This window comes from Hylobates moloch, unplaced genomic scaffold, assembly GCF_009828535.3.
Source record: "Hylobates moloch isolate HMO894 unplaced genomic scaffold, HMol_V3 SCAFFOLD_9, whole genome shotgun sequence".
NCBI lineage: Eukaryota > Metazoa > Chordata > Mammalia > Primates > Hylobatidae > Hylobates > Hylobates moloch.
In genome coordinates this window covers 72,086,028-72,104,268 of record NW_026652284.1, presented here as the reverse complement: position 1 = coordinate 72,104,268, position 18,241 = coordinate 72,086,028, and the positions used below count along the sequence as shown (strand labels likewise).

Here is an 18,241-nt window from a genome sequence, read left to right as displayed (position 1 = left end):
ATTTCCAAGTGACATAGATTCTGGGAGTTTAAAAAATTACTTGGTATATATTGCTTAATCCAAACTTCTTCAATGGCTTTGTTCTCTTCAAAATTTGTGGTATTTGGATTTTTAACATTGAGAGAAAAGATAAACTTTAAAATACTCTCTTCACCTTAGTTATTTATAAGGAAATAATTATATAGCCGTTCTTACTAGACCACGTAGTAAATAATAATAATGAGGATAATAGCAAGTACCAGATAATGGGAGTTTAGGATGTATATGTAATAGGAGGTACTTCCTTCAATTCTCACAGCAGTGCTCTCAAATAATAGTAGTATTTTCTTCACTTTATTATCGATGAGGCATCTGAGACATGGACAAACTAACATACCCAGTATTCCATGGTCAATAGCTAGCTTCACTGGGTGCTAGAACTAACTTTCTTCAGCCTACGTTGCCTGGGGCTGGTAATTAGCATCTTTCATGCATGGACTTTGGATACCTAAACATTACCTTTCCTGTTCTTTATCATAATGATCGACTGTTTAATTTAAAAAAATATTTATAGGCTGGGCATCACACCTGTAATTCCAGCACTTTGGGAGGTCAGGTGACCTGACGACAGAAGTTTGAGACCAGCCTGGCCAACATGGTGAAACCCCATCTCTACTAAAAATACAAAAATTAGCTGGGCTTGGTGGCTTGCGCCTGTAATCTGAGCTACTCGGGAGGCTGAGGCAGGAGATTCGCTTGACCCGGGAGGCAGAGGTTGCAGTGAGCTGTGATCATACCACTGCACTCCAGCCTGGGCAACAAAGCATGACTCCGTCTCCAAAAAAAAAAAGAAAAATAAGTTTTTATGAACTACAGGTCTCTTCTTAACGCAATAAATGAAAAAAAAATTGCTACTTTGAAGTCAAACGTTTTTTCTTTCTTCAGACTTCACAGGTCTGTTCTTATTCTTATCCAATAAATTATGCTTAAATCAAAGTCTTTTCTCCTTAAAAGTTGTCTTTTAATGTCATAAGTAAATCTCTGTGTTGTACTGTGTCACATGGCTAAATATGAACTTGATTGCACTTTATTTGTTCTGGAAATAGTTATAGTGGTAAGGAAGATAATCTTGATAAATCTAATTAGCTGTATCACATTTCCTTTTAGGTTGTTTATGCATCAGTTTTATCTTGCCTTAAGAATGAATGTTACTTCAGTAGAAACGTTTTTATTTTTGTCATTTACTTTATAGAAATGAATATACACAGCAGAATGCATAGATATTTCTAGTTCATCCTGTTATTAAGTAGTCATGACATCACAGTGTAAACTTTTGAAAATAAACTTTTAAATATTTGGAATAATTTTAGATTAAAAAATTGCAAAGATGGTATAGAGAGTTTCCATATATTCCTCACCAAGTGTAGTAAATTTTTGCTCATTCAGAATAGTTGAGAAAATCTAATGTTCTTGCCAGTTGATAATCTGTGTGCCCTGCAAGAATTCAAAGCATTCAAATGTATTTAAAGCATTCAAATGTAACAACATATACTTAGCTAAATTCATCATGCTTTTCTTTATTTTTGACATTGTGTAGCACCATAAAATGTAGGAGACTGGACTGAATGTCTTGATCTTCAACATAACCGTTAGATAAAGCATTTAAAAATATATGCTACTCAACATTTACTGTACACATAGAGAAAATTTCAGTTTTCCTCAGAATTTATCATGGGTTTAATGATTAAGTTTTATAAAAGTTAAAATGATTTTTTTCTTACTGAACTCTTCTATGTAAGGAGGCTTTCATTGAAAATCCAATATGAAGGACATGAAATGCATATTTTAGCTATGGAAGTCTGTATACACTTTGTTTACTTTTGAGCATATGTAAGAACTGTAAAATGTTTTGTGTTATTTCCATGAACATATTTTAGGAGTTAGCATTCCTATATCAAAGTTATTAGTTGTTTTCTTAAACTTTTAAAATTTGAGAAGCATAGTAAGCACAGCATTTAATTTAAAGTGGAACTTCATTTCCTTTTCTGGAAAGCATGGGCTAATTCTCTTTGCTCAACAGAATGTCTGTGAATCCATTCTAATGAGTCTTTCTGGCTTTCACCCATGTCAAATCCATATGATCAAATTTGTGTAAAAAATTTTAATGGTCACTGAGATTTTTAAGAATTAATTAAGTGTGAGAACTGGTTAGCCATAGAGTGGAGCTTCCTATTCATTGAAAGGTGGCAGAATTAGAGCTCTGTGGAAATTACATTACCTGAACATTTGATTGTTTAACCACCAGTTTGACTCATGAAAGGAAAACTACCAAATACAATTTATTTTCTTTAACAAAATATATCTATAGAAGTCTCCATAGTCAGAAAGTGCTGAGAACAGTGTTCCCAAACATCATATTGTATAATGAAATCAAGTTGCTTTGGCTTTGAGCATGCATGACATTTAGACCAATGACCTTCTGTTTTCCTTGGGCTCTGATAACAGGCCTTGCTATTTTTATGTATTTTCAAGAAGTGAAATGTTTAGCCTTTTAAAATTGCGTTTTTGTAGAGAAGCCAGGAGAATGGGCATTGCTTACTTTCACTCTGTGCGATGACACAAGTGTGCTTACAGTACTCTCCTCCTCTCTCCACCCCCTTCCCATCCTTTTCATAGACGCGCATCGGGAATTCCTTCACAGGCCTGCGTCTGGATACGTGCCAGAGGAGATCTGGAAGAAAGCTGGTAAGAATTGTTTAAAAACATGAGTTTCGTGTTCTGGCAGCTGTGTGCAGTTGTTAATGCAGTGATGTGAGGAATGACAAGAAAGGACTTTACTGCTAACAACAACAACAGCAAAAACAAAGCAAAACGAAAAAACCACAAAGCAAAACAAAACACCTGATTAATATTCTTAAACCAGGCCTGATTACAAGATGAAATCATTTTTATTTTAGTAACACCTGCCAGTTTCACTATAATTGAGAAGCTGGCAATATTTCCATTATAAAACTCCATTTTTTTCAGGGCCATAATGATTTCAGGCTGAAACTTGGCATAGGAGGTCTTAGCTTGCATGCATTCTTTTTCTTTGATGAAAAAATTCCATTGTCTCAGAAATTAAATTGCATACTTCAGCCTTTTCTCCTGCATCAAAAAAAAAAAAAAAAAAAAAACCAGAAACACAAAACCAACATCAAATCTAGTTGACTTGTTAAAGTACTCAGATAATTTTTTGGTTACAATCGACTTTTAAAATTGTTCTTCGGTACTAATTAGTATTCAACGATCAGAGCTAAATTACTCTTTAAGTGAAATGACAAAGTTACTAAACATTTATTTTTGCTTTTCGTATACACTATCTGATTTCCATTACAAGATGCTGCTCTATATTTTGTAATAGTAGATTTAAAGCTCCTCATGACCCACTGACTTGTTATTGGGCTTAAAGAAGTCCGTATCTGTGAGAATTTTGGTGGAACCACCTAGCAAGCAAAAACCTTTATGAAAACCAACTCAGGAGATGAAACAGAAACCTGTTTCAAGAGTTAGAGGCCATGAAAAACATACTGTGGCTTTCAGCTGCTGTAACTCCAGCTCTTAAAATAGTTTATCTTTTTGAGTTGGGAAACTGGGAAATGCTACTTCTACAAACAGTACAAATCGAAGAGTCAGGGGACAGATTTTTGGGTTTTTTTCTACAGAAGATTTCTCTTTGGGAATTCACTCAGCTGCGTTTGTAGTTCTGTGTAACTTGCTGACTCTCTGGTCACATGTATCTTATCCAAGTATTTTTATACATTTTCCAAGAAATACCTGTTTTTGTAAGAGTGATGATGAGCTTTAAAATCTGATAGCATTCTAGGTTTAGTAGCCCAGATGAAGAATCAGAAAGCTGTGTTGCACGTTCAATACGCAAATTAGATAGGTCCATTTAGCTTAAAGGTTAAAATACATATGTTGCTGAACTGTGTAGTTTTACCAGATTTACTCTAATAGTCATGTGGTACTCCCAAGCTGTTAAAAATATGCCGAGTACCACCTACCTGAAAAGACAACATCTTCCTTCTGACCATTTTTCTCCTCCATTTATAAGCTGTCAGTGCAACTTATTCCAGTAAGAGGTACAGATAATTGTGATTTTGGACAGAAGAAAGGTGACTTTATGTTCAGAGGAGTGAGTCTTTCTCTGCACTTCTCTTTTTAAGTATATTTAAGTTAAATTCTTGATAGTTCATAAAGAAAAATTACCAGTAAGGTCTTGTGTAATCTGAATTCCTTATGTGCTATTATCTGCTCAAGTCTTTGTTTGACTGCTATTAAGTGAGAACAGATTTTTCTGAATATAGCACCTTTGTTGGAAAGTCAACTTGAATAGCTATGTACAAAGGAAGTCCCACCATAAGTGGTAAGCAATTGGACGCAGATTCAAAACTGCACTATGTATTTTCCACTTAATCAGTTGTTTATTTTTTCCAACATGGCATATTGTTATCTATTGAATCTACTATTATTTTTCTTTACTGTTTTGGGGGTTTTTAAACCTAATTCTGGGTGTAATTTAGGTTTTGGGGACTTAAGAGAGTAGAGAAAGAGCACTACTTGTTTTTGTTGTGTGCTTGCCCTCTCCAAGAAGGGTTAAACCTTATCTAGGAAGTGTTTAGATTATTTGTTACAGTGTCTATCATCCACAGTAGGTTTTCAATCTAAAATATGACATTAAATTTGTATTCTTCTCACAGTGGTATCCCTAAACTGCTGCTTAAAAACAGTTTGGGAATAGTTTTCTCTGGATATATGCTAAATTTTAAGGAATATATTAAATCCACAAAGTATGGATGACAGTTTCATCTAGAAATCTCCAGTAACTACTTATAATATTTATCTTTATAGGCTTCTTAAATGGCATTTCTAGTGTTCAGTGTCAAGGCATCCAACATGATGAAAACACCAAGGGCAGAATGTGACATCTGCACTCAGCTTGTTACAATTTAAAAAGCTTTTATCCTAGCTTTCTAAAATTGGCTATGGGCAAAAAAATTTTTTGAAGAAAATCTATAAAGTGTGTCTTTGCAATGAAATTATTATACATTATCTTTGTTGCAAAAGATAGGTGAATAAAGCATTTGAAAAATACAAAAGGGGAAGAACACCCAAAACTTGATGTAGCATAACAAATGCATCCACTTTCACAGAAAATTGTAATTACAAGTATACCCTGTGCTTGAAGGTACATCATACAGGTTTTTGCATCATTTTATTTTGAAATGATTTCAGACATGTAGGAAACTTGCAAAAAAAAGTACAAAAAATTCCTCTATAACTTTCACCTAGATTCCCTTATTTCATCATATTTGCTTTAGTGTGTGTTTTCCTCTTTCATCCTCTTCTTTCTCTTAAATATATATATATATATTTCTAATCATTTGAGAGTAAGTTGCAGACATAATTTCTCTTTACCGTAAATGATTTGAATGTCAGTTTACCAAGAACAAGAATATTCTACATAACTTCAGTACAGTTACAAAATCAAGACTTTCTCATTGATACAAGACTATTATTTAATCTACAGACCCTATGCAAATCTTTCACGTTGCCCCCAATAATACAATATAATAACATAACAACACACATTTTTAAAGATTAGAAATCCAAAAAATTGTTCAAGGCCATATTCTCTTCTAAAAGTAGTATTTTTTAAAGCGAAAGTAACAAATGCACTCAAAAGTTACAAGGGGTCTTTATGAAACTGGAAAAAAATCTAACATAAAAGATGGTTTTAAAATTGTAACAATGTTTTCTTCAGTATATTTCTTTTTACACGATCAGAGAATGTTTGCAGTTGGTAATAAATATTCAAGCACCTTGCAAATGTCCTACCAATTCACTTTGCTGATCTGTATATGCCTGTGGGATTAGAATAGGAATGCATAATTTAAATATAAATTGCCTGATTTGCATATACAATTAGTCAAGCTACAGCTTTGATCGTAAGCAAAAATTATTGTCCTGTACTACCACTTAGATAGAATTTTAATTCACCTTGAATATTCAAACTAAATTAGACCCTGGCTGTATAGTTAGAAGGGCAGTACTTCCCTTGTGCCCCAGGTCATTTATGATAGGGTAATAAAGGCATCTTTTCACCTCCTGGTGAAGAAGGTGCTATAAGCTGTTTGCAATAGTCTGATTCTGTACAGATTTTAAATGCATATCTTAAAGCAGCTAACAATGGCTTAATATAATTAAGTTAATATTTCCACTATGGATCTTTTACTTGTATTTTAGTTCATAAAACCTAGCAGACAGTAATTGCAAAGAAATGTACTTCAGATATAATGCTGCTAAAATGACAGAGGCTACAAAAGTCATGACAGTTAATTACTAGTGGAGTGCTTCTGATGATTCTCAAGTCATGGACGATAGATGTGTGAAATAAACCAGAGGAATTGAAGAAACAATAGGAGTACTTGCATCTCTTACATTTTTAATCTACAGTAAAACATTTTTATTAGGAATCTATGTTTTTAATTAAACAGAACATTTAATTAAGGTGCTTTTTAAGTGGGTGAAACAATTAAGTGCAAACACTTGAATGAAACATGTCATAATTAGTTTTAATAGAGTGTTAATTGGTACTAGGTTTGCCAAGTTAATAATTACTGCTTATTAAATTTTCAATTAATCATTGTCATTTTGAATAAAGATGAAAATTAGATAAACTAATTCAGGGGGAGGATATTTTCCCCTGTTAATTAGAACAGTTAATTTTTTTAAATGGAAATTACTTGTTTTAGTTGTCAGTCTTATGTTGTACGTTAGTTGAATCTTTGCACCCTTTCCTCAGCCAAAAATAAAGAGCTTATTTGACACCTTGCAGACTTGTAGTCAGGCCTGATTGTTTTGGCCCATGGTATGATTCAGTTATATTTGTCTAGTGCAACAGTTGGTTATGCAAAACCACTATATATATTTGGTAAAGTAAATGGACCACAGCTTAAAATGTAAAAATGAGATTATTTTTTAAAACCTCTATCATTTAACCTATAAAGGCACATATTTATATTAGGAAATGACTTTTCAAAAGTAAAACTGGATCATCCATTATAGCATTGATTTTTCATTAAAAGGTCTATAGTAACTTAATTGCTATCTGAGTTACCTTTTCACTATTGTGTTGTAGATTATACCAGCAACTAATAGTTTGCTCTTATTTGTTTATGTGTAAAATCCATTCTCGCCCTCTCTTTTTTTCTGAACTCTTGACCTGTGGACCCTCCTGTATTCATATTAACTTATAGCATTGTGGAAAACTGACTTTATGTGTCTGAATTATTCAGACAGGTTTCTTGCAAATGTCCTTATCTGGTCTTCTTATCTGGTCTCAGAATCATTTCTGGAGGCATTAGTTTGGTTAAAAAAATTATAATAATGATATAGGAGTTTCAAAAAATATTTCCATAAGTTCAAGTTAAAGAAACATTTTCACCCTTTGTTTTCCTAAATGTATGTCAAAAGATCTGCTAGTTTTTAGACTGCTGGATCTGCCCAATAATTTGGATGAGAGTCATGCTGCTTCTATAGAATTCTATAAAAAAGTAATCAGATAGTGGGCATGGTGGCTGGTAGGCACCTGTAATTCCAGCTGCTAGGGGAGATTGATGCAGAGGATCACTTGAGCCCAGGGGTTCGAGACCAGCCTGGGCAATATAGTGAGACCTGACTCGAAAAGAAAAAAAAATTTAAAAGAAAAGTAATCCGTATCCAATGACTTCGGCTAACCGAGAGGTGTTTTCTTGTCTGGTTTGGCCTGACTGGCACACAGAGGAGGCTGTCAATGAGGTGAAGCGCCAGGCGATGACGGAGCTGCAGAAGGCAGTGTCTGAGGCGGAGCGGAAAGCCCACGACATGATCACGACAGAGAGGGCCAAGATGGAGCGTACCGTTGCCGAGGCCAAACGGCAGGCGGCAGAGGATGCGCTGGCAGTTATCAATCAGCAGGAGGATTCAAGCGAGGTGAGGCGTCTTGGGAAGCTCCAAATAAGATAGTTTTCATTCATTAGAGTGCTCATTTTTCATTCAAGGTGATCACTTTAGACAAATATTTGGAAAAAAATTTAGAACAGTGTGGGGAAAGTCAAGGTATTCATGACATTTGCCAAGAGCTAATCACATTTGTCTTTTTATTGAACACCTAATCTTTGCCAAAAAAGGTTTTGAATATGTTTGGTAGGTTACCGATTAAAGTGAAATTCTTATAACTTCCCAGCATTATTTAGAGACTCATAGCTCGGCTGTGTGTGTGTCTGTGTGTGTGTGTGTGTTGTGTATGTGTGCATGTGCATATGTGTATGCTTGCTTTCTAATTGAAGGGATTTAATAGATACTGTGTAAGCTGTGGTCTCCAAAGACATCTGGCAGGCTTGGGATTGAAATCACTGCCTAGCTATTGGTCCTAAAGTCCAATGCTAAAACAATGTTTGCATCAACTGAATATTTCTAAGAGATCTTGGAGACAGTCTGTACTTCCACATTATTTGTGGTAACCCGTATGATGGTCATTTCATAGCATAACATTGCCGCTAGAGGTAATGTTACATATATTATTGTTCCAGTATAATAATTCTCACACACAAACACACAACACACAACACACACACACACACACACACACAGCTAGCCTAAATGGCTCAAAGATCTGCAAAGTAACTAAAACACGATATCTAACAACATGATTTTTAAAATATAGCCTGCAAAATCAGAGCAGAATAGTAATGCTCCAACGTTAATTAATATAGCATCACAATCCTTAACCCCAGAGTAACTTTAGATAAAGGACTACAATGGGCTGCTCTCACCAAGCCAAACTCGCAATGGCATGGACTGATAAATCAATGGTCTACTACAATACATATCTATAATTTGTGAGAGAGAGTAAGTATTTAATTTGTACCAGGCTTTTCTGTAGATGAAAGACTCTGCAGGAATCACTCAATGCCCAGAGTTTCTATTTAATGTGTAGCAGATGAATAACAACGGGACAAAAGGAATTGATTTTCAACATTTGAAAGTTTCTCAGGAAAAGAGGGACAAAGGGAAGTTTATCTGCCCTTTAACTGCTGACTTTTCCATTGTTCAATTAAACTAGACATAAATTCAGTTTTATTGGTGTCTTGTGGCTGAGATACAAGGACTTTGTTTTGTGTTTTTTATTTTAAAAACATTATTAGCATCTTTTGAGGAGAATTTGTCCTTCTCTGTTCAAATGAGCAATATCGTGAGGCACAGTTGATGTCATATCATTAAAACTATCACTTTCACATGAACATTTTAGGGCTGTTAGGTATGTTAAGAGTACTTTGTAGGTCACCAAATTCTAAAGACAGATGTCTACGAAGAAATTGTCAATTAAGTCTTTGTACTCAGGCAGTAACATGCTGTATTCCTTCAGCATTTATAAGCTTTGTGTCTTTATTCCTAAAACCTATTTAGAAAATATATGATCTTGACACCAATATTTAGTATTATAAATAAAACCTGTTAAACAGTATCCGTGATAGGTTATTCAGTCATATCTACTACTAATGTAAGAATGATCTTCTGTAATAATTGTTTTTCTTTTTTTTTGACCTCTTGGGGGAACTGATCTTTAATATAACATTACCAGTGTCTTCAATGATACTTCCCCAAGAATTTTAAAGCAGACCATGGTAGAGGAAAAGGGTTTGGAATTCAGAGGGTCAAACTTAATTCCTGGCTCCAATTCTTACAATTCTTTGATTTTTGAGAAAACCACTGAACCTGTAAAAGCTTCGATTTTATCATGATCTGAAGAAGAGTGGAGGTGTCTAGTGTATGGCTTGAACCTTGAGTCATGCTATGGATGAGGAAACTTACCTGGCTAAAGTTACACAGCTAGGAAATGACAGAGCCTCAACAGGATCTCACAGCGTGCTTTCAGTCCCTGTGTTGTTTTGTAACAGTGAAATACGGATCTTTTCATAAGGATCATTAAGATAATTTTTGGATGCAGATAAAGACAGGTAACTTAGGTCTGTTTTCTTATTCTTTAAAGTGCAAGACCACTTTTAAGACTTGGGGAGGAATCATCTCTAGAAGGATTAAGCCTCTTTTCTCCAAAAATAATGTAAATAATTTCCCAAGAATAGAAGAAAGAAAGATGGAAAAAAGACCTCTTTATGCCCAATAAGGCCCATATTGCCTTGTGCTTTAAGTATTTTATGAACTGTTCTGTTTTCTAAGAAAAATGAATGTTCTCATTTCTTAGAAGTTTAATGTGCAAAACTTACCAGAGAGTGCACTGTAACCTAGGGTGCAGGGCAACCACACCTCCCACTTTGGGTGGAACTGTCCATTGACACCTAGTGTCCCAATATAATTATTACGAGCGCCCCCTTCCACTGTCAGGTGTCCTGTCTTCAATGATAGGTTGAATGGTCCCACCTCTTAAAGGCCATGTTCATCGGATCAGATGATCGTCTTTTGCTAGCACAGCTCAGAGGCAGATAGGTGTGGCAGAAAGTATCTGAGAGGAGGACCCAGAAGTCCTGAATTATGGCCCCACCTCAGTTACTGTCTCAGAGGTCCTTGGGCAATTCATTTTATTCTTGTCAGCCTCCATTTCTTCTTAAGGAATGGGACAGTATTCACTTACCTTACAAGGTTGTTTAAAAGATTTTTAAAATAGTGTTTTTGAAAGCTACAACACAATATATTATTATCTGCTCATATTTCCCACAGTTTTTTTAAAATCACAATATGTACTAAAGTATTCCTACTGAAACAATATTCTTTTCTCCCTTTCCCTTTCTTTATTTGAAGCCACCACCTATTGTAAACATCTGCCCATCTCTTACCTAGGTCAGGTCTAAACTATATAATCCAAATCTATAACAACGTATATGTGGTAAGATACACGCATTATTATTCTCTTTCCTTCATAGTGACTGTAAGAAGGAATCTAAGCTTTGTGATCAGAAGACCAGAGTTCTAGGCCTAGCTTGGCCGCGTATGTTTCTTCTGTGCTGTTTGTGTTAACTCTAGATAGCTCTGAATTCTTCTCTCTGTAATTTCTGAATTTACCCTTTCTCTTCCTACCTCAGTTTTCACATGTATAAAACGGAGCTAGTGATGCTCATTCTGCTTAGAAAAAACAGTGGTTCTGAAAGATTGGCAGTGGAAATGTTTCAGAAGGAGGAGAGGAGTTGAGAACATTTAATTGGGGAGACCAGCAGAAAGAAGGCTTGGAGGCAGGAATGAATAACTCATGGTTATTATTTGTAGGTGGGCGGGGGAGGGGGGGGAGCGCAAAATTTATCATCCAAACTGGGATGCTTTTTGGAGTAAGAAAGGGTGCTCTTGCTTAGACAGACCAGTCCGGTAAACCAGGCTGTCCCAGGCTCATGGGAACCCACAGTCAGCCGAGTTATTGGAGGTTGCATAAAGTTTGTTTTGCCTGAGATGAAATAAGACGACCTACGATGAGTGTTTAACTCTGAACCAGGCATGGTATAAAGTGCTTTCTATACTGTAGCTCGTTTACTTCTCACATCGGCTCTGACAAAGTAGATAGTGTTACTTTCCTCATTTTACTGATAAAAAAGCTGGTCTTGAAGGGATTAGGCCACTTGCTGAGTGTCTCATGGTCAGTAAGTGTGAGCTGGTCCTTAGCTCAGGTAGCCCGACTTTCAGGCCACCTTCTTAGTAGCTACATGGCGGGAGTGGGAGGTTTTTGTTTGTTTGTTTGTTTGTTTGTTTTTTCCTGATTGTGTACTGTATCTATTTTTCACTGGACTTCATGATTATTTCTACCTAGTTCTCAAACTTTACTTGGATTTATAGGCTGATAGTTGGTATTACTATCAGTTAGAATGACACTGGACTTGCGGCAGATATCTAAGCAATGTGATGCTTACTGTACTTTCTCTTTTCCCAGTGGATTATATATTTAACCCAGAATATGATGCCAGCATTAGCATAAATCAGAAATTCACTGAATCCGATCATCTTAAATTCTTTTATTTTTTCCATATTTATTTCCATTTTTCATTTTCTATCTGTGTACAGATAAAGCTTTTTCCAGTGAATGCCCTCAGATTGCAGCTATTTCCAAGGAAACTTCTACAGCTTTCTTTGAGATCTATACCTTATACTAGCTTAGGTGATTGAAGCAAGAAACTGCAAGTGAGCACAGAAACAGATAAATACTTGAATTGTTCTAATAGTTTAGAGTTTTAAACTACAAAAGTGATGTTTTTCCCCCAGATTAAAACAGCCTTTATTTATCATTCTTATATAGGTGCAGAGCTGCACAGTTATATCAGCCTCAGTGGAATCTGTGAAGTTTGGCCCAAACTGGAAATGCCACCAGTGTAGACTCTGAATAAAACACAGGGGCCTCACAGCATGGGTCCTGTCAAGGCCTTCACAATCTCATCAGACCAGTTGATTCCCAGAAAAGTTTGGAGCTCTCAGAGCATGAGCTATGATGCTATGTTACATATATATATATATATATATATATATGTTACGTATATATATGTTACATATATATTTATAGTTATACAATATAAAATATGTACAATTATGTATATTATATATATTATATATATATATTTATATGCCAGCTGTTTGATTCCGTAGATGTTCATGGTATAGTAGACAGGGCACTGGGCTAGGACTGACCTTTGGTTGCTCACCTCTTGAAGCTTTGGTTTTCTCATCTGCAAAATTTGGGATAACGTTTCTGTGATCTGCCTGCTTTGCAAGGTGGTTGAGAGGTGCCAATGAGATGAGGAGAAGTATTTTATTAAAAGAAAAGTCACCTTACAAATGAGCAGTGTGTCTATATAAGAACGAAAGAGGAAAACGGAGAAGAAAACCAGTTAAGAAATGATCCTAACAGGAAGGGTGGCAAGGGAATTAGAGTAGTGACTATGCGATTGAAAAGGAGAGAGACCACAGAAGTAAAGTCTGTGGGGTTTGGCACTGAATGGTTCCAGGGGCTAAAGAAAGAGGGGTTTGCAATAAAGTGACAAAGTCTTGGGCATGAGTGTTGCCAAAGACTGAAAGGGACCCACCAGAGTTGGGTTTAGGGAATACTGACTTAGAGGATCATCCTGGTGGAGGTACCTACAGAACAGGCAGTTGAAAGTAGGAGCACAAAGCTCAGGAAGAAGGTAACAAGGAGAAACAGGATTGAGAGTAATTTGCTTACAGCCGATCATTGAAACCACAAGATCTCACAAGGGGCAGCATGAGAAGGAAAAGATATTCCTTTTCTTTATGCCAGCATCCCTCCCTCCCTCCCTCACTATCAACTACAGGGAAAAGAACAAACAGCAGAAGAAGTTATTGTATAAGAAAGAATTTTAGTAGTATCTAGGAAACCAAAATTAGGGGAAATTTCAACAAGAGGCATTTAATAAGGAAGAACAGGGAAGTAGTCAGCAATGGTAAATCTTCAGAAATTTTGAGGACAGCAAATGAAGATGGAGAAGAAATTATTAGTCACTAATGAAGTATGAGGGGAAGTAAGTTAATGTTCTTCTCCTGTAGCTGTCAGTGCCCGTGGGTGATAGCACTTAATTTGAATGGGACCATCAGCTTTCTAATTCTAAAGGTTGTAAATTGCTGGATCTGGAGCAGGACTGTATCTACTCTCTCTTTCTTCCAGTCAGTACCAGACGGAGGGAATGGTGGTAGTACCTGCCATTTATTCAGGACCTATGAACATCATGCACTGTGCTTAGCACTGACATAATCCTGAATAATCCTGCAGTTATTATTCCTGCTTTACATGTTCTGTTGCTCCAAGGATTAAGTAACTGGCTGGTGGTTCTAAAGCCATGAAGTGATGAAGTTGGAAATGAAATGAAGTTGTCCTGGCTTTTGAAGCCTGTGCCATTTTCATTACACACTCTGACACCTTATCTTTGCTGCCTCTAACTTTATGGTTCAATTTCTGTCCATTTTTGGAAGTTAAGTGCCTGCTAACCTGTTCTTGCCACAATGAGAGCTAATAAAAGATCTGAAATGGACAAAGTGTGGCATTTTAGAAAGAGTATTTTTAATTTGTAATCCAAACATCTGAGTGAATCAAACTTTGGCTATGTAATTTTATATTTTTGTGACTTGGGGCAAGACTTTTACTGTGAAAATTATTTATTTTGAGGGTCCCAGTTTCTGAAACTGCAATCATGTGAAAATGATTTTAAATTGTCAAGTGCAATGCAAGTAGATGATGATGCAATCTTAATGTGAATTTAAGTCAATGTGTTGCCTTCTGTAGGATTCTTAACATTTGAGGAGTTTCAATTACAATCATTCTATTATATGTAAATTTATTACACATCGATTTTGTGCAAGTTTTTCTGGAGAATTATAGATATGTAAGACCTGGAGAGACTTAAAGCAGTTCAGAGACAAAATAAAAGATATTCTGTCCTTCAGAAAAATATTTTTCTGCAGTAAGAACCAGAAGGGATATATGCCTGTACAACAGAAAGATCATTCTCTAAATATTTTTCTTAGGGACAAAGAGAAATGCTGATTTGAAACAAAGTGTCAAATACATTCAATATGCAGTGTTGGCATTCAAAAGCTTCAGTCCATTGATTCTGTATATAGCCTTGTATTTAGTATATTTAGCAAAGGGGAGGTTTGTGTTCAGCCACAAATTCTTCATCTGAGTCACAACCTAACTTTGGTCAATTGACTTATTCTTACTTTTCAGATAGGGAGGAAAATATTTTTTATGCCAAAAAGGGAATAACATTATCACAAATAAAGGAAGACTATAAAGTGCCGTGAGCTTTGGGAATGAAATTTGCTATGAAATGGACATCCGTGAGCTTTCTACACTATTGTGGTAATTTCAGTCACATCACTCCTTAGAGGCCTGAAAGGGAAGCTCAGTCATTTAAAAATAAAATAAATAAATAAAACAATTATCAGGAAATACTATCTTGAATATAAAATGCACAAGTTGCAAAATGTAAAATTAGACTAAGCCATTGACTGCCTTTATCCCAGCCCTTGTGGATAGACACGTGGCTGTTAGACACAGTTTGCAATTTCCCCCTTTGTGAACAGTAGAAAGCTTAGAATGATCCAAATTGGAGGACTCGCAAGATTCTGCACCTTCTGCTGTTTCCAGAATTGTGACTATTCAGGGGCTGAGTGCCACTGATCAGGCATCAGTCTTGCAGGTATGGATTAGCCAACAGTAAATTCACTAGAGCATCCAAGAGAAATATGTTAACAGACATTGCTCTTTCAGTTTTCTAATGAGCTTTTAAGAATGAATATGCGCATTGGAGCGTTTGTTAGTTGAACACTCACTAAAGTTCTCTACACATTCACTGCAGTGCAGTGTCAAGAGAAATAAAAATTTGCAGATTTTTTTTAACCAGATCATTAAAATTGCTCTTTTTGTAACTTCCTACAGCTGAAGGTTGTTTTTTCTTTTGTCCCAGTGGTGGGTGGTAAATGAATAGTATCAAACAACTTGAGAATGAAACTAGAGGTAAAACTAGCCAGACCCCTTAACTCCTGGATCAGAACCAGACAATACTAGGCAAGAAGGCTCAATTCCCAGCAGCTTCACGATCCAAAACATCTGTTTCTGTAGTTGGCACAATTCCACTTTTTTATTTGTAAAATTGTTCCCATCTTTGAAAACACTTTAAAAAATAAAGAAGCCCCCATTCTGTCTCCCTTTCCACTTCCCAGCACATGCATCTGTAATTACCTGGTTTAGTCTGTGTGTTTAATCAGTTTAAATTGAGAATGTTGCATACATCTGATTTCAATCTGAAGGAGCCATTGAGTATTGGACAGTTACCACCCTCTGTCTGCCAAAACGTGCCTCTGCCAAAAAACGGATAGGACTCACACCAGGGTATTTCCTAAAGAAGCCACTTGACTCAGATTAGATGTTTAATTTCCTTAAAATATTGTTTTGGATGTGAGTCTCTGTTCTCTAATTGGAATATTCTGATGTAATTTAGGAATATAGCTTATTTGCTGAGTTTGTTCCAGGATCCAGCTGGCATTATTCTAAAAGCCTAAACCTCAAGGAAGTTAACTTCACTCTGAGCACTGAGTATTATACCTCGTGGCTTTGAAAGGTGGGCCAGGCCCACGTTTGCTCACGTCTTTGTGGAACCATTGTACATGCAATGCAGTTGAATTAATTTTGAGAGAGAAAGGCTTCTAGTTATGGTAATGAAACTTCCGATCAGAGCTTCACATCTTTTGAGATAGTTTCTTAAATTAATTGAAGTAGGAAAAAATTGTTTTGTTCTACTACTATTCATTTAAATTTTAACTTATGACATTTTTTGACATATCTACCAAGTTTCTAGATTTCCTCAGCAATATTCACTTAAAACACCTGTCATTGGCCAGAGTTTGAGATTTTAAGTTTTTGTTTTGTTTTTCCTTGTTGGATTGTAATTTGTTTTTTATTTCTGTTTTTTTTGTTTGAGCTTTTCTGCTCAACATAGTAACATCTGATAGTTAAAGAAATAAGAACATGGAGCTGGGCTCTTTCTAAAAGTTTTAAATTGGAGTTCTTGAGTTCAAAGGCTCTCAGCACATGCACGCCTCTGGGAGCCCATTTATTTGTTAACAATGTTAGGATGGCTGCTGAAAATTCCCTTGCACATTTTGCACAGTGGTAAAGCCATGCACAGGATGATGGGCTGACGATTCCTAGGAGCACAGTATTGTCAGCAGCTCATGAGCTTACCTTAAGCGACACAACCAGCATGCTGGAAGCAAAGCAAATGTGGAGAACACAGTAGGGAGACCTGTGAATATCTACCTATGTCAGGACTTTAAAAATCTTTCTCATCACACAAGCACATAGCGTCAGCTGTTTGGGGTTACCAGATTGTAGTCAGAAGTTTGTTTTTCAAGGACATAATCAAAACCAATGAAGATAAAGAATAAAAAGTTGAATGGCATAAAGCTAAGATCACTTACAATAGCTTTGCATGATGGGATTGGTCTTGTCAAAGAAACTAGGAACATGTAAACATTTAAAGTCAGCTTTCTGAGGTCCCCCTCCCCACCACACTCTTAGGAGGACCCCCGAAGGTTAGTTTCCTCCTCATTCCTCCTTGCCTGCCTAGGACCTGTCCCCAAAAGGTACTCTTCTGTCTCTGGTATGTTTGTGCTCTAATTCATGATGCATTTATCTTAAAGTTTAAATCCTTGTGGCAGCCTCATTCCCATTTTTCTCATGTCTTGCAAAACACTGCCCACAACTGGCAGTGAACTTGCTAGGGTTTGAGTTTTGTTCTCATCACTCCCAAATGAGCGAGCCTCAGTTCCCTCTGCTGTTCTGACTTCCCAGAGTTGCTGAGGCACAAAGGAGCAGCAGAGCAGCTCCACTGGCTGGAAAGAACTGTGTGCAAATAGAATTGTTATTTGGCTGGTTTTAGCATTTCTCATTTCTCAAAGCCAAATTAGGCATAGTCTAATACATTCATTTCACAAATATTTATTGAACACTTCTATCTATCAGGCACCCATTCTGGGTGCTTCAGATACAGGGAGAAAAAAACAAACTGAGGATCCTGTCCTCCAGGGAGCTGAGGTAAAGGGGGTTGTTTTAACACAGTCCTAGCATTTGGTTGTAAGGTTCACTGAGTAGCTGCACTGAAAGAACTAAAGACATACAGAGGTTAAAGGACTTTGCCTCACCCTGTCTAGTCTGAAGGAGCAGGGAATAGAATCCCTTATCTACTGTATCATATTTCTTTGAATCCAATATAGATATGGTTCTGGTAGTTTCTTTGTGATTCCTTTTAGTATCTAAAAGGAAGAAGCTTCTGCTCAGATATATCTCTGTGTCTGACTATTGTGGTATAGGTATTGGGAAAAAATTTGGAAATAGTAATTGCTAGTCAGTATGAGTGAAGGGAGAATTTACATACAAAGATAACCAAACCTAAAAAGAAAGGATGTTTTAGTAAGAACCTAAAAAATCTTCAACTGCTTTGTTAGATGCCATAGTAGTTGTTGGCAGAACAGTTTGGACAACCATCCCATCAAAACCTGCATCTTCTGTGTTTAGTGTTTGTGTCCATACGTGAACACCTGGACTTTTCATCCTGACTGTATAGTGCTTGAAAATAAGGCTACAGTGACGCCTAACGTATTTGTCAGACTATTGTCTTAACAGTGTATTAATTTGGGATCTTGCTTTCTTCTGCCTTCTCCTTTAGAGTTG

General features: G+C 36.3%; 1 protein-coding gene across 1 annotated transcript in view; it reads left to right on the top strand.

The window, feature by feature from the left end:
• Nucleotides 1-18,241, top strand: part of RUNX1T1 (RUNX1 partner transcriptional co-repressor 1) — a 137,439-nt gene that overhangs the window by 117,282 nt on the left and 1,916 nt on the right. Inside the window, 3 exon segments of the mRNA XM_032760027.2 lie at nucleotides 2,656-2,724; nucleotides 7,805-7,995; nucleotides 18,237-18,241. The exon segment at nucleotides 18,237-18,241 is cut by the window's right edge and continues 1,916 nt beyond it. Coding sequence (XP_032615918.1) covers nucleotides 2,656-2,724; nucleotides 7,805-7,995; nucleotides 18,237-18,241 — 265 coding nt within the window.